Source organism: Orbicella faveolata, unplaced genomic scaffold, assembly GCF_042242905.1.
Source record: "Orbicella faveolata isolate gen_17 unplaced genomic scaffold, um_ofav_v1 contig_34, whole genome shotgun sequence".
Classification (NCBI taxonomy): Eukaryota; Metazoa; Cnidaria; class Anthozoa; order Scleractinia; family Merulinidae; genus Orbicella; species Orbicella faveolata.
In genome coordinates this window covers 21,984,112-22,000,000 of record NW_028301563.1, presented here as the reverse complement: position 1 = coordinate 22,000,000, position 15,889 = coordinate 21,984,112, and the positions used below count along the sequence as shown (strand labels likewise).

The window sequence follows — 15,889 nt, the reverse complement described above, 5'->3', positions numbered from 1 at the left end:
TGAATGAGGTAAACTTGGTTTTACTGATCAATACTAAACCAGCTCCCTTTCAGGGAGCTTTCACAACCCTTTATTTTTCAAAAAAAAATCATTAGAAAGAATTTTAAACTACTAAATCGGGGTAAACATGTAAAGTGAGTTGTTTTTGTTGAAATGACAATCATTATTGGGCTAGCAATGTAGAGGCCGATATGTATTAGTAAAGGACTTCGATATTATTTTTTGGTCATTTCCCTTACAGCATTATATAGAAGTAATTTTGCAACAAGCATTTCTTTGGTGAAAGCAAGTTTGATCTGAATGTCTAGAGGGATTAGAGGGATCTTATCTTAAACATTAGTGTGGATCATTTTAGATGTCAGAACGTAAAGTGCCAAACTGTCACACGTATGCTGAACCTGGAAGGCATCTGAAGTATCGGAAAAAACCGATCGTGTTGGGAGACACCTTGTTCGGGTAACCGGGCACTCCCTCTATGGGTTTGACAAATAAAGCACGAGAGTACCCGGGGAGCATTTTGGTTTGACTGTTGACAAATCGTTGCTGACTACCCCCGGTCAGGTCGGGCTAATTATAGTTACCCAACACCGCGAAAGTGTCCTAACTTTTGTGAAGCGGCTGTTTTCGAATTTGCGAGCGAAGCAATCTCGAAATAAATGTATCGTTGCGAAGGCGTTGTGGACGGAATCGCGTAGCGAGTGAACTGACATGGAACTTCAACATCTCTTCTTCGATTCTACGGAGGAATTGAGCCGGTAGGGTTATTTTCAGTGGATTTATTCGCTTCGAGCGGCGGGCACTCCGGAAATCAGTGTCCGGCCTTGTCTTTCTTTTAGTAGTGGAAACCCACAGAACGAAAACTCGCCGAAATCGCGTTAGATCAGCCTGAGGAGCTGGCAAACAACAAAGAATACAACACAGTAGCAGGGTAAGTAGATTTTATTCACAAAATATAAGAATAATTGACTTTCCAAGCAAAGCCCTTCATATACTGCAAGGCCAGAGTCACGTTTCGTGTAGTCAAATTCGGTCGTTGTGTAATAGTATATGCCATACGTCACGTTAGGCTGAACGTTCGCATAAAAGTGAAAAAAAAAGGATAACATTGAGAGTTCGGGTCGCCTATGGCGCGACTCATGCTGTGTGGCTACTGTGTTGCTCAAATCCTTTGTTTTGCTTTTACAAGCACATATTTCAGTGATTTTTCTATAACAGATCAAGGGTGGCTCCTTGAATATACCTCTGAATATTTGTATTTAAAAGTGCCATTTGTGGGTGATTATGCTTTCCAAAGTTTAGTATCGACGGTTGAGTCAAATTGTCCGACTCAAAGGGTAGTAGTTCCTTCTGCAATTTTCGATTTCTGCTTTAGAGCTTCTTTTCTGTCTTTATATTTAACTTCTGGGAGGGTTTTTTCTACCATTTGCTCCGGGTAGCCTCTCGAGATCAGGCGCGTATTGAGATTTTCAATATTCTCTTCAATGTAAGTTTCACAACAAACCTCACGCAAGCAAAAAGGAGTTTATCGGTAAATTTTACCACTTATTTCACAGTTATTCAAACAAAAACTTACATTTTCCATGTATCAACATTGCCAAAATACATTTGCGATAAAACAACGGCGAAAAAGCGTTGATATCTTCCCAAAACCATGTTCTTGGGCGTCGAAACAACTTTTCGCCGTAAATTTCCTTCTAGCGACTTGCAATGTTTGCCCCCTGACGATCCCAGAGTTCTTTGCGCAAACACGGGCATCCTTTTAGTTCACTGTTAAATTTTTTATTTCTATTTTTTGTTAATTTCTTTCTATTAATTTTTCTTTAATTTTTTTTGGATTTTATGTTTAGACTCCGCACTCCGCACTTCGCACTCCGCGTTTTTGGAACAGCCCTTGGGAACAGCCCTTGAACAATGGTATACGTACAGGCGTTATTTTTTTCGCGCTCTTTCCCTCGCACGCGACTCGTACTTCGCGCTCGCCTCGCTTTCGCCTCTGTTCGCCTAAAATACGCAAAAAAATTACGCCTGTTCTGCAGGCTAGTTTCCCGCCGGACCACCTAATTATCTAATCTAGCAGAAACGGGCTTTGAGAAAGTCTAGGTGCTTGTTTATACATCCAATTAACTTTGATCAGATGCCTGAGAGTTTAAATGCTTCTGCTTTGATCTAAAAGCAGTCCACTTGTTTTGATCCAACTACATGACTATGACTCTGAAATAGAGCCAACATATAATAACAATCTTCCTGTATATTTGTAATAAACCATAACTTGGTTTTGACAGGAGCCGTAATCGATTATGGCTCCTGGTTTGGGGTTTTGAACAATCAAACTCGTCTTGTTTATGTTACTGGCTCGACATATAAATGATGTATGGCATTAAAAAGTCAGTTCAGTGGCATCAAAATTGTCCCTGTTTACAACCGGTCCATTTTCCAAGTTGAATGGCTAGGCTAGAGCTCCTAGGGGCAACTTTGATTTGCTTGGTATCTAGAGAGGACCCTGGGAACGAGATTGCTCAAGACGTGTCAGGGTTCACGTGCTCTCCTGCTCTCGTGTTTCTCAAGTTTCCGCAAATAACAATGGACCAATCAAAGTATGTTTCTTATCAATACAATTGACTACCCATAAGCTCCCTTATATAATGTTCTCTTTGATTGGTGCAGTGAGCTCAATACTAATACCCGCTGTCCTGTCGTGTCTGTCTCGGGAACACAAACGTTTTACGTGGTTGCCGATAAGGTTGGACTTTTCCTGTAGCCAGAAGAACTACAAAGAGCGATTTGATCGTCTTTCTCTGAAGTTTCTAATTCTGGTAAGGGTGTTCTCCATAGCTGTATCCTCAACGAGTTGAATCGATCTCCTATCCATTTAAGAAAGCCTTTTCAGGTCCGTTTCTCGAAGGTCCCGAAATGTTTTCGCACCCGGTAAGCCGCAGCAAAATCTCAAACCACATGATTGAAGAGCTGTTTAATCACATATTCTTAAATTGAACAGAGGGTTTCTTCATACAAGAAGTTTCAGGCGAATACACCTCTCTGTTGTTAGATATTAATTAAAAATGGCTTTGCGGGCCTGAAAAGTTTCGGGGTTTTCGAGAAACGGACCCCAGGCCCGTAGCCAGAAAAAAAGTTTACCACCGAGGCAATCAGCGTGGCAATGCACGTCCATGGTTAAATTCTTTTTCTTGGTAAGCTTATTTAGGGTGTTTATGATGACTATAAACAGCGAAAATGAAAGCAAATGGCTAAGGTGAGTGCCTCGGTTTACCTTCTGTTGTTAAACTGACCGTGGTCTTTGCCGTCTGGCACAACAACAGTTAAGGAGATACTGTAGTGTGTAGTCGTTGATAAGTCGGCGTACGTGAGCATAACTTTTTTCCCTCTAAATTACGAATTGCTGTCTTCGTTGTTACGTTTACTTTAGTAAGCCTATTTATTCCTATATTGCCTGTATCACGAAAATCTATCGAAGTGGTTGGAAAGAGCACCTGAGATGTTTGTTTTTAGCTTAAGTTAACCCATTCGCTGCGGGTCATGTTTTCACCCCTTTGCGGGCCTAAAATGGGATTTTCTCGATTTTTTAAATTAAATTATTGACTTCTTATTAACCTCGAACATTCGGTCTTTATACCTTGCCACATTGAACTTGCTATATATCGCTCAGTCAATACGGCAAGGCCAAGGTTTGAGATTTTCCTGTAAAGACCGAACATTTGAGGTGAATAAGTTGTTTATTATATGTTTTTTTGATTTGTTTTTTTGATTTGTTTTTTTGATTTGTTTTTTTGATTTGTTTTTGTGTGGGCATTACGGGAAAAATTGTAATGCCCTGCAATCAGAGCGCACATTACATCTGTTACAATCACAGGCCATATAATAATGTGTTTTTAAAAATGCTAGGTTCGATTTCCGCCTCTTTCTCAAGTCCGGTCTACGTTCCCTGAGAAGAGATGGCTGGATGCGTGAGTGGCAAAGCATGTCTGAGACGTAAATTCATAATTAAATTAATGTGGCGCTTCAGGTGGCCGGAAATGTCATCTGATGACAATCATAGGCAGGCCCACATGACGCCTATGGCTTGTAAAATTTGTGGTATTTTCGCCACTTCCTCTTTTAATTTTGGCCTTCTGACCTTTTTTGTTTCACATTGTTGCGGAATACATGCAGTTACATGCTGTGTTATATAGAAGACTTTTTTTTAAAAAAAGTAGAGCAGAGCTGTTCGACTATGGTGTAGCAACTGTCATGTCAAAGGTCACACATAAGTCGTATGGTGTGTACATGTGTGGTGTTGACACCATGTTTATGTTTTGCTAGTTCGGATTGCTTTGGCTCATTTAAAAATTTATTTTGGACTGGCTTCGCCAGAGACTGGTGTCACTTCCCGTCAAGAAGACTATCGTACGCATCACTTTGACTGAGTGCTTTGTTTCTTGAGATCAATGTTTGCATTTATCCCTCTCTTTGTTCGTTATCTGACATTCTGGCACCACATAATTCAAATATAGATTCTAACGCATAAGTCTGCTGACTATTTTCCGTGTTGTATATGCCACTATGCTTTAGCCTGTGTCGTAGACAGTCTAAACTGCCGGACTATATCAGGGATTTTATGACACGTCTGGCTGCAACACAGGCTACTATGGTTTAGATCAGGCAAGATTTCATCAGTTGATGGTATTTGGTTAAATGTCCCACTAATGTGATGGTACTTCATATTGCACGACTTCTTTGCTACTGCGAGAAAGCTAATTTATGCAGCCTGCTCGATTCTGGCAGGCAGATTTCTTATTGGTTGAAATTAACAATGCCAAGTCCACGAGTCCAGCCGTGAGTTCGGGGGAGGAGTGCGGGCTCCTCTCCTGAACAGCAGCTGGTAATCAAGCCTATAAAAATGCCTGAGTTTCAGAAATCAATTGTTTGAAGGAAACTAACCATTCTTTACATTATTTGTACATTTTGTTGATGAAAAATGTCAGTTAATAATCTCAGACATGTAGTCATCGTCACCACCATCTTCCAAGTCAGAAATATCTACTTTGTCGTCAGAAACATCCCTGATGCTTTCCAGGACATCATTGACTGTAAATCTACTCATAACTAGCAAGAGAACTCTTGCTAGACACTCGAAAAGATACTTGTGGCACAACCAAGATGGCGGCTGGCATTGACTTGATATGACAAATAATGTGTGGCACAAAGTGAAGATTCAAACATCATACATTTCTCACCAAATGTATTCTTTGTTACCAGGCCCTTATATGTTTAATTATATGCGGTTTCATTGTTTTCACAGTGTGCTTAAGTTTTCATACTTGTAAATGCGATACTTTAGGACGTACTGAGTACGTCCTTGTAGCATGTGTGTAATCTGAGACAGACTCAGTACGTCCTTGTAGCAGTGAAGGGGTTAAACATGGCCAGGAGTGTGAGTCATATCTGGTAAAATGACTAACTTCCCAACTTTCACTACTGGAAGTAAATAAATGAAAACAAAGTGACAAAGCAATAAAACTAGGGCAATTTTCATATGTTTTTCACATGATTTTCACAAACTTTTCATGTTTCTTTCTCATGCATAAGAAATATTATATCATATGAAAGGTTTCTGAAAACTTTGATGTCAGTTTATGTCAGATTCTTAATCGACATATGGTATCACTGCTTGGATTGGCCAACATGGTTGGCACATGCCTGGAATACTCCTTGAAAAACTGCTAGGTCCTTGAAAACTCCTTGAAAATGATTTTCTCCTTGAAAACTCCTTGAAGTTGAAGAAGCAGTGCTTGAATTTTATGAAAAAGCCTCGAATACTTGAGAATACAGCAAAATAAGTTCGTTTTGACATCAAAAGATTAAAAAGATTGCGTATAACATCTAACATCAGTTGAGAAACTCAGTTATTGTCTCAAAATGGCGAAGCCTTTAATAGCAGGACAATTCAGTGTTTCTCATTCAAAGCATATAAGTAACTGCACCTTCAATGGGGTTTCCCAGGTGTATTGTGTAGGCCCCGTCTAAGCAAATAAAACCACCAGGGAAATGTAGCTTGAAGTGTGAAATTTATTTGACTCTAGTCCTGTTTATTGTGTCTTCAATGAATTCAAAAGGTCAAAGAGGAAACCGCTTTTATAATCGACAGTGGGAACTTAATTCCAAGTACAAAGGTTGGTTGGGGTGTCTGGAAAACCAGAATAGTGAATAGTCGTGAACAGCAAATAGTCCCGAATAGCGAATAGTATGAAGTCTCGATTAGTGCGAATAGTGTGGAGCAGTCTCGAATAGTGGCAAATAGTGGCAAATAGGTTACCCAGTATCTCGCAGTCAACCTCACAGCAATGTAGGATGGGATTTTCTCGCTAAAAAGCACAGACGCTTATCAGGACAAAAAGAGTTTCTGAATGTAATTACTTCTGTTTTAACTGCTGCAAAAGCGTTAATTCGTCTTTATTAGGTCATCCTTGTGTTTTCTGTTTTCTTAATGTCAGTGATGGACAGCCCTAGCCTGAGTCTGGAGAAGAAAAGGTAATAAATTCACTGAAATTCTGTTGCTTATTTGGATAATTAATTAACACAGGACATTAGGTCCAAAGCAGTGACTATTGACCACTATTTGTCACTTTTCGGGACTGTTCGCCACTATTCGCACTATTTGAGACTATTTGCACTATTCAGGAATATTCGCTATTCGGGTTTTCCAGACACCTGGCTGGTTGACTGCGTTTAAAGCTGACAGGAAAAAGGCCTTCTGCAAATGCTGTGATCGAATGATCAACATTTCAAACTTGGGAGAGTCTGCATTGAAATTACACATGAAAAGTGAAAGGCACAAAAACAACAGTAGAATTGGAGGTGAACAGCCAGTGATATTATCCTCATTCGGTTTTGTATCATGTGGAAATGGAAATTCAGCTTTTTTGGAGTGACTGGGGAGAAATGTGATAATTGTGCCTGTGGAAACGGACTCCTTGAACATTGTGAAAAGTCCTTGAAAAGTCCTGGAAAAGTCCTTGAATAAAAGGTCATCAAACTTGTATGAACCACAGCCAAGTTCTTTTGATTTACAAGAATTTAAAAAATTCAGACTGCCAATCATCAAGTGTTTTGAAAACCTTGACTGTCAGTCCGTGCCATACAGAACTTTTTTCCAAATGTCACAGCTCATTGAGGTTTTTTGACATATCCAAATATCCATACGACTTTGACATCATATGGATATCAAATTTACGTCAACCGTGGTGAAATTAACTGCATTGAAGAGACACATTTATGACCTTTCAGAAAATGTGCACATGTTCGTAGTTCAAATGAAAAAGCTTATGGCATGAGAAGGTTCTTACTAGAAAAATGGTGTGGCACACAGCATACGTAGTGGTCAGGCACTCAAGGGGTTAAAAACAAATTGGATTGGCAAACATTTAGTGTTTTGACAGGCACCAAATGGCAACTGAACATTTCTTCAGTGATCAGATGGAAAAATTTGGTTGCCTAAAAGTGTTCACAAATGTTCATTTCACAGTGAAACTGAAACTCATGTAAAAAACAAAGTTTTGAAACACAAATTATTTTTTGCTTTAAATGTCATACAGTGAGACCTGTATTAATCAGGCACCCTTGGGACACTTACTAATGTCCACTTAATACAGGGGGTGTTGACCATTTGTCAGAATGAACTGGTTGGGATGACCGTTGAATTAATGGTAAGGGTTTTTCCAAAATCAGCAAACCAACCGAACAAGATGGTGCTTACCATTTGCAATTCAATTTCTGGTTGTTTTCGGTTGATGAGAGGCTGGAAACTGGAAAATTTACCAAATGGTAAGGAAATTTCCACAATTCCGTTCCGAATGGAAAAAGAGGACTACCTCTGGAGGTAGTCTACAAAATTATTCCAAATGGATTTTCTGGAAAATTACTGTTCCATTTGACTTCAACTGAAATTGGCGGATTTTTTTGCTAAATGGTAAGCACCCAGTGTGTCTGCTCTAAACAGGTTCTAATATAATGTGCAGCAATAGTTGATAATTGAGAAGGAATCTGCCGCAAGTTTGAATAACAAGGAGACAAAAACTTTGTACCAAGATTATTTACACTGTATTGCAAACTTCTGGATGACTGTTTTAAATATCTTCTTGAGGGAAATCATTTGTTAAAACAACATGTTGAAAACAAATTTTGAAGTTCATTTGAAACACCTGAAAGTACTGGTGAAATGAAACTGATTGTGAAATTTTACCTGTGTTTGCACAATTTCTCTGAACTTCGAAGTTTGTTTTTTGAAGTTTCTGTGGAACACAGTGTTACAGTGTAAGATCAAAGATTGCTGATTTCACAATGTCCGGTCAGTCAATGCATCAATCTGGAATAATGTCTTTAGCTTTAAAATGACATCACTGAACAATGTTAAAGGAGTCTGAGTTGAGCCTTAAGAAATAAAAAGCTTATTGCAGGTGTTGTGCAACAAAATGTGCAGATAGATCTATCCCAGCTCTACCATCTGCTTATCAAGAATATCTGGTGACATATAAATTGATGATGTCACAAGTGGTACAAAGAGCATGACCACTCAGGGCATGTATGTAAGTCCTTGGGGGTCAAAGGGTTAGTAATGTCAATATCGACTGGTATAACTAAGATCATCTTTCGTTAACGTGGAAAGAGCGACTTCTGATTTGGAAGCTTTCAATATATCCAAACCTTGAATGAATTCCTTAGCACTTTTTCTCCTAACTGTGAAAAGTTTTTAAAGATTTGCTGAGTGCCAACAAACATTTACCGGCAAAAGGAAAACACATGTTTATGCAATGCACCCAAAGTACTGTCAGTTCAACTGTCAGATGAAACCTCTCAAGACATGGTGGCCAGCTGGCACTATTTCAGTTATATTGTCCAATAATGTAATATACTTATTTATGAAATTTGTTAAGAATTCTTTACAATTACAATTATTGTAAATGTAGTTTACATATTTTAATTAAGGGGGTCAGTTCTATATGAGGATTAAGTTCTTCCTTGCCTATTTGCATGTAGATATTTATATATTTATTATGCAGATAAAGCTGTTATAAATATATAAATTTCCATTTTAACTGTTTTATTGCCATGAGTGACATTTTTTTCTCTTTGCTCTCATTCCCAACAACAACAGTGTTTCCAGGATAGCTAACCTCTGTTCCATTTTTAGACACTTAGGTTTCATCATGGAGTGCAGACAGGGCCTGACTGATCTTTTGGGAGAATTGTATGGTAACATCGATATGTTGCAAAAGGCAATTGCAGAAGTTGGTCAGATCAAAGGAAGCTTGAAGACAACGGCCTCAGATTTGAAGTCACAGATTCGGGACAGTGTCAGCCGCCATCTAGAGGCATTACGAAACAGAGAAACCTGGTTGCTAGGACAAGTTGAGGTGGTTCAGCATGTTAAAGAAGATGCATTGCACCAACAACAATCGGAACTCAACAAGGCTCTTGGAAGACTGCAGTCACTTTGTGTATTACTGGAACAGACTGGTGAAGTCCTTGACACTAAAAGCCTGGAATGTCATGTAAGGGAAAGCATAACTGCTCTTGGTGACCTGAACTTTTCTCCTGAAGAAACCAAGGTTATCAACTTTGTTGCCCAGAATTTTGAACTTCAAGAGCTAATTCAGAAGTTTGGAAATGTGGTTTCTGATAACCCTGGTGTTGACAAGCAGATAGTTCCCTACTTTCAAGTGCTTGGACTTGGTAAGAAGAGTTCCTTCTTCACTCCATCAGGGCCAAGTGAAAAGTGGCTCATGAAGACCAGTGGTGCAAACACTTCACAACATACCCTCAAAATCCCTTCCTTTGAGTTAAATATCCAGGACTGGCTGCAGCAGAAGAGAGTGCCAAGCACCAGTACCACAGAAAGCTCAGTCCCTTTTCCCAAGCCACATCCCATAGAGCATTGGTTATCCAAAGGCCAGTCAAAGACTTCTACAGTAGAAAAAGAAAATTCTTTGGAAACACCAGAAAACAAGGGGCAAGACAATGGCAACGATGCAACTATGGTAAAGAACAAAACATCAGAAATCCAGGGCTGGCTTTTGGATTCTTCTAGGACGCGTGATTCTACTATAATGCCCTTAAGCCAGTTCAACTACTACAAAGTTGTAAAAATGTCTGAATCAAGCCAGTGGTTGAAGAAGTCAGGAATCACAGAAGATGCACTTCCCACTAATCGTACTGGTATAACGTATAACAATATCGCTACTTCAGGTGTTGATGAGTGGCTGAAGAAGAAAGTTGAAAGTACAGGCAGTACAAAATTCTCAAGAAGTATTAGTACACAGTCATGTTCAGATTGCCCTGCTGGATTGTCATCAGAGTGCTCTGACGTGGAATTGGATGACACCTTGAATGAGATGTCTGACCGTTTGGCAGTAGAAAAAGAAGATGGTGAAAACAGCAGTGGCTCTGGGGCTTCCTCAAGTTATCTTGCCAGTGAAGTACCTGATAATGATAGATGGTTATTCAAGCAGTCATGTAAAACCAATATTTTAGCCCAGGACTACGCTGGTATTAAGAAATATAAAGATAATCTGGCTGCTCAATCTACTCAGCATTGGCTGCATCCCCGCAGTGAGCAAGGGTCTGATAACAGAGACGCTGAAGAGCTCGCAGCAAGTGGAGTGAAGTCCTACATTGACTCTCTTCCAGTTGGTAAGAACCACTGGCTTTTAAATCCTTCTACAGATAAAGACATATGCAAGTGGCTGGCAGGTAGCTCATTTGAGAGGTGTAAAAACTGTCCAACCCTGTGTTCTAAAGGAGTGTTTAAAGTCTTCGATCAGGTAGCAAGTTCCAAGGATGGTTGGCTGCTGTCACAAGAACTATACTGAGAGTCTTTAAAAAGAGCTGAAGGTACCAGTATGTGTAGTGTTTTATGCTTCTTATTTTCAATGATATGTTTCACAGTGTTCAAGACCAAAAAAAATTAAAGCACTGTAATTAGAAGCTGTTACTTGTAAATAAACACTTGTAATGTGTTCTTGTATATTTTTTGCTCCAGTGTCCCTATGTGGGGTGGGTATGAATGTTTTCTGGAACCACATTTTTTGAAAGAGAGCATAGAGCATGGATTTGCATATGTAGACACTAACACAATTACAGTTGCCAATAAAATTAATGTGTAGTTGCAAGAAGCAGAAATGTCAAATAGTAAGAAAAAGGGGAAAAAAGAAAAGAAAAGAAAAGAAAGATGATTAGAAGCAGGGTCTTCTATCAAACAGTTTACCTGTAAAATTAATATGAAATTTGTTGAAACAACCTGCAAAGCAAGTTACTTCATGAGTTGACATCTGCATGCAGTTTCTAGTAGTGAGAATTGTTTCACCACCAGAAAAAATTCTTTGATTAGGAGCAGGGCCTTCTATCAGGAATGCTTATAAATACAAATTTAGTTGAGAGAACCTTTAGAAACATGTAATTTTCACTTTGACAGTAACACAGTTATGAGAATGCAATTCGTAGAGCGTAGAGCATGGATTTGCATATGTAGACACTAACACGATAATTATTACAGTTGCCAATAAATGTGTAGTTGCAAGAAGCAGAAGTGTCAAATAGTAGGAAAAAGGGGAAAAAAGAAAAGAAAAGAAAAGAAAAGAAGGATGATTAGAAGCAGGGTCTTCTATCAAACATTTTACTTGTAAAATAAATATGAAATTTGTTGAAACAACCTGCAGAGCAAGTTATTTCATGAGTTAACGTCTGCATGCAGTTTCCAGTAGTGAGAATTGTTTCACCACCAGAAAAAAATTCTTTGATTAGGAGCAGGGTCTTCTATCAGGAATGCTTATAAATACAAATTTAGTTGAGAGAACCTTTAGAAACATGTAAATTTTCACTTTGACAGTAACACAGTTATGAGAATGCAATTCCTAGAAGTAAATGAAATCAATATGTTGTAACAGAAAGAAGAGCTATATTGTTCTTCAAGTAGAACTTTATTGTAGGCCAATTTGCATAAGTAGTTGAGCAAGTACACTTAGCATGCAGATCAGATTGTTTGTATAACACTATTTCTCTCAAAAGACCATGACATATAAGGATTCACTATTTTTCTATTTATACATTATCCATCCATTATTGGATGCCTTGTGTAGATAAGCTACATGTAGCCTGATTACATGCCAATTCCTAATCAAGTTGGGTACAGCTGTAAGTGCAGGTCCTGTATCTGGGATTTTATATTACGCAAAATACTTTTGTCAGGAAAAGTTTGTCTTGTGCTAGTTAAAACCTTTTAGGGTTGTGTCTGTCAAATTTAATTTCCACTGAGTTCAACTTTTTTTCAGTTCAGGTGGTTAGAACCAGACAGCAGGAATTTATTATGTCTCTTTTTTTGAGGGGAGGGGGTGGGAGGAGGGGGGTTTGGTAATGGATTTGATGGTTTGGAATGATGCTTTCATGGGACAGTAAATTAAAAACTGATTGTTTAAGTACACCGTATTCTTAATGGGGAAAGGTTATGTTGGGGTTAAATGTAAAATGTAGATTAGTTTTATGAACATGTAGTTAATCTGAGAGCGACGTGAATTACACCGGAGCCTACTGCAACTTAACAGGGGGACTAGGATCTAGGACGGGAATAACGTGTACTGGTGCTTGGTTTATATTTATATTACTACACGTACACTGTAGTATAAACTGCTATCCATTCATCAAGTGGATTGTATGTAGTTAACAAGTAGATTCCATGTTACAGTGTCTGTTCAGTAATAGATCAGAGATGACATCAAAAATGTTGTAAGGACAAGACGTGGCGCATGAGCAGATAGCTGAGTGGGTCACTGATGTTCTTACCACATTTTGAAGTCTTCTGCGATCTATAACTGAACAGACGCACAAAAACATGGAATCTTTTTGTTATAGATAATAAAGAAACTAAAACAAGTTGTAATGATGTCATCGATAACGATTATACGTCAGTTCTCCTAAGTAAGAACCAATCTAAAGAGAACAATGTGACTTCTTATATAATTTTGGATAGCAATAAAATTGGACATTGTTTTTCTATCAGTTTCCTGACTGTTTTAATGCTTCTGCGTGAAAAATATAAGTGAAGTTGCAAGGCGCAGACATTGGTAAAGTGACTATTTTAACGCTTCTGTGTGAATAGCTCAGATATTGGTAAAGTGACTATTTTAATGCTTGTGTGTGAATACCTCAGACATTGGTAAAGTGACTATTTAAATGCTTGCGAGTGAATAGCTTAGACAATGGTAAAGTGACTATTTTAATACTTGTGTGTGAATAGCTTAGACTTACGTAAGGTGACTATTTTAATGCTTGTGTGCGAATAGCTCAGACATTGGTAAATTGACTATTTTAATGCTTGTGTGTGAATAGCTCAGCCATTGGTAAAGTGACTATTTTAATGCTTGTGTGTGAATAGCGTGGACTCTGGTAATGTGACTATTTTAAAATGCTTGTGTGTGAAAAGCTTAGACATTGATAAAGTGACTATTTTAATGCTTGTGTTTGAATAGCTTAGACATTGATTAATTGACTATTTTAATGCTTTTGAGTTAAAAGCTGAGACATCGATAAAGTGACTATGTTAATGCTTGTGTGTGAATAGTAGTATATCCAAACTGGTCTTTGTTCCACAGATCGCTGAATAAGAATTGGAGAAGAATTGCACCCATTGTTCTGTGTAAGAACAATGAGGTAGATCCGAAACAGAGACCAGGATGGATATACGTGAAGGGAGGTTGGGTGGGTGGGCGCTCGGAAAGAAAATTACAACTACGAAACCTAACAAGCAACAACACCCTGCCTGGCCCAGCAACCCCCTTCCCCTTCTTACATATTTCTCTCAAGAACACGGTTTGCTCTACTAGCCGTGGGTTAACTTCAAAAGAGGCCCACAAGATGAAACTGTTTCCTTTTGTAGTCTTGAATAAATTAACTGGTGCGATTCCCATACTTTCTGCCACATTCCAGCGCTCTATCAGCTCCCATGGACTAAATGGCCAATTTGAATAGTTTGAAGAATAACAGAGCATTGTTCAAATTGCATTTTGTTCGCACCATCTTAACGCTCATAAATCTGAATAATTTTAAGGTCATTCCCAGTATTTCATTGCGCATCCTTACTGCGTGTAATTTGTGGCCTCATTAACGCGCGTTCATGCACGCGCACAATGAAATCATGGCACATCTGCCTTGATATTAAGTTCTGCCATTTGAAAAATGGCTGTAGCTCACTAACGAGATCGTGCACCCCAAATTTTTTCCAGTCATTCTAATCAACTAATCATTAGCTTTGCGTGAGAAAAGACTGATCTGATTTCTATTGTTGAAAATTGAATAAATAAGGAAAATAGCAGCTGCACTGTAGTCTTTTCTATTTTGCAGTTTGATAGCCTAGCAAGCAATTTGGTTCCACTATTTTACATGTAACAAGGATTCAGCTGTCTGTCAAAATCAAACTTAAAAAGTTTATTTGTGTCCGATACAAGTATTCACTGTAGTTTGAGGCGTGTTTTCATGAGTCTGGGCTCACAAAGAGTTTACAATAACTTGGAATAGGTTCTTGTAATAAGCATTAAGTAACGCTAAAATGGGACATTTTCAATGCCTCACTGCTCCTTAACGAGCATGGGCACCCCCCTTTTTTATTTTATAATTAAAGTTCTCATATGATAAATATTCATTGGACAAAGTTTGAACAAAAATCTAAGTGCAGTCTTATTTCAGGGGTTCCAAAAGCCATCTGTGTTCATAGGCTAACCAAAATCACCTATTAGCTTACGAGATTTGTTTTCTTTCTCGGTATGCTGAGATGATATGAAACAGATAACTCGTTGATCGCAGGCATCAGCTTTGTTATTTTAGTCAGCGGCGAAATTTTCATGTTCCGTGAGATGAAAATAATTCATTGGTTTTGTTCTTCCAAAGGTGTCCTCTAAACGGTTAATATAAGTTTTATTTTCACTGTATTTTTATTATTTACCTGTATTATTTTACGTAAATGACTCCTGTTTTCACAAAAAAAATGCTAATTCTCCATGACTTCTATGTTATGCAACCGTTATTTCGGCTTTCCACCATTGCAGAAAAAAGCAAAAAGGGGGAGTCTTGATCCCATTGTCTTGCAGAGTGGTCTACAACATTGTCCATACACAGAGCGATGGGTGCAATTCTTCTCCAATTCTTTATCAGTGATCTGTGGAAGACAGATGCCAGTTTGGATATACTACTGTTCTACATTCAGAGCAAAGAAATTGGAAACAAAAAGTACTACGAAGAAACAAGAGAACTTGAAGAATGGCAAAGTTAGATTTCGCCTGAATATTGACGTTAGAGAGGAGAAGGAAGACTCATGGCTGAATGGAATACAAACAAAACGCGTTCGTAAAAGGCCGACTGAATTTGAGCAGCAAGAGTAGAGCAGCAGCCAATGTTCACCTTATGGAATTTCTTTTCGATAACTGGCTGAAGAATAACCATATTATCGTAGATATAATATATTACCTTCGCAGTCTGCTTGTACTTGGGTTTTTTTACAAGTTTTAGTTTCCAAACTTATTTCTCAACCAAATTAATCCTCAAAGGAGCAAAGACACTGGCATCAAAAGAACTAGACACGGCATTTTATAACTTTGAATGAACAGCTCGAAATCACACGATAGGCTTTCGCAAGTGGAGGAACAAAATTATGAAGTTGAAATTAAAAAAGTCAACTTTCTTTGTAAACTCTTCTCTTGAAGCTATCGTTCAGTTAGTTCAGAAGGCATTGCTTACTTGACTACTTGCAAAATAAAATAGAGGATATTACATGCCCGCCCGTGGATACGAATTTCATATTCGAGTGATCAACTCGATGCGCGAACGAGATATTGAGTTGAACACCAGAAGA

General features: G+C 38.4%; 1 protein-coding gene across 2 annotated transcripts; it reads left to right on the top strand.

Moving 5' to 3' along the window:
• The first annotated feature begins 595 nt into the window (after positions 1-595).
• Positions 596-13,044, top strand: LOC110042210 (nuclear receptor coactivator 4-B-like). 2 transcript variants are annotated; one of them, XM_089272172.1, is made up of 3 exons: positions 596-755; positions 837-928; positions 9,185-13,044. In XM_089272172.1, the coding sequence occupies exon 3, from the start codon at positions 9,201-9,203 to the stop codon at positions 10,860-10,862; it is 1,662 nt and encodes a 553-aa protein (XP_089128298.1). In that variant the 5' UTR covers positions 596-755; positions 837-928; positions 9,185-9,200; the 3' UTR covers positions 10,863-13,044. The 2 variants fall into 2 exon arrangements, with proteins under 2 accessions (XP_089128298.1, XP_020603214.1); XM_020747555.2 differs by lacking the exons at positions 596-755; positions 837-928 and adding an exon at positions 2,677-2,813.
• The last annotated feature ends 2,845 nt before the right edge of the window (positions 13,045-15,889 follow it).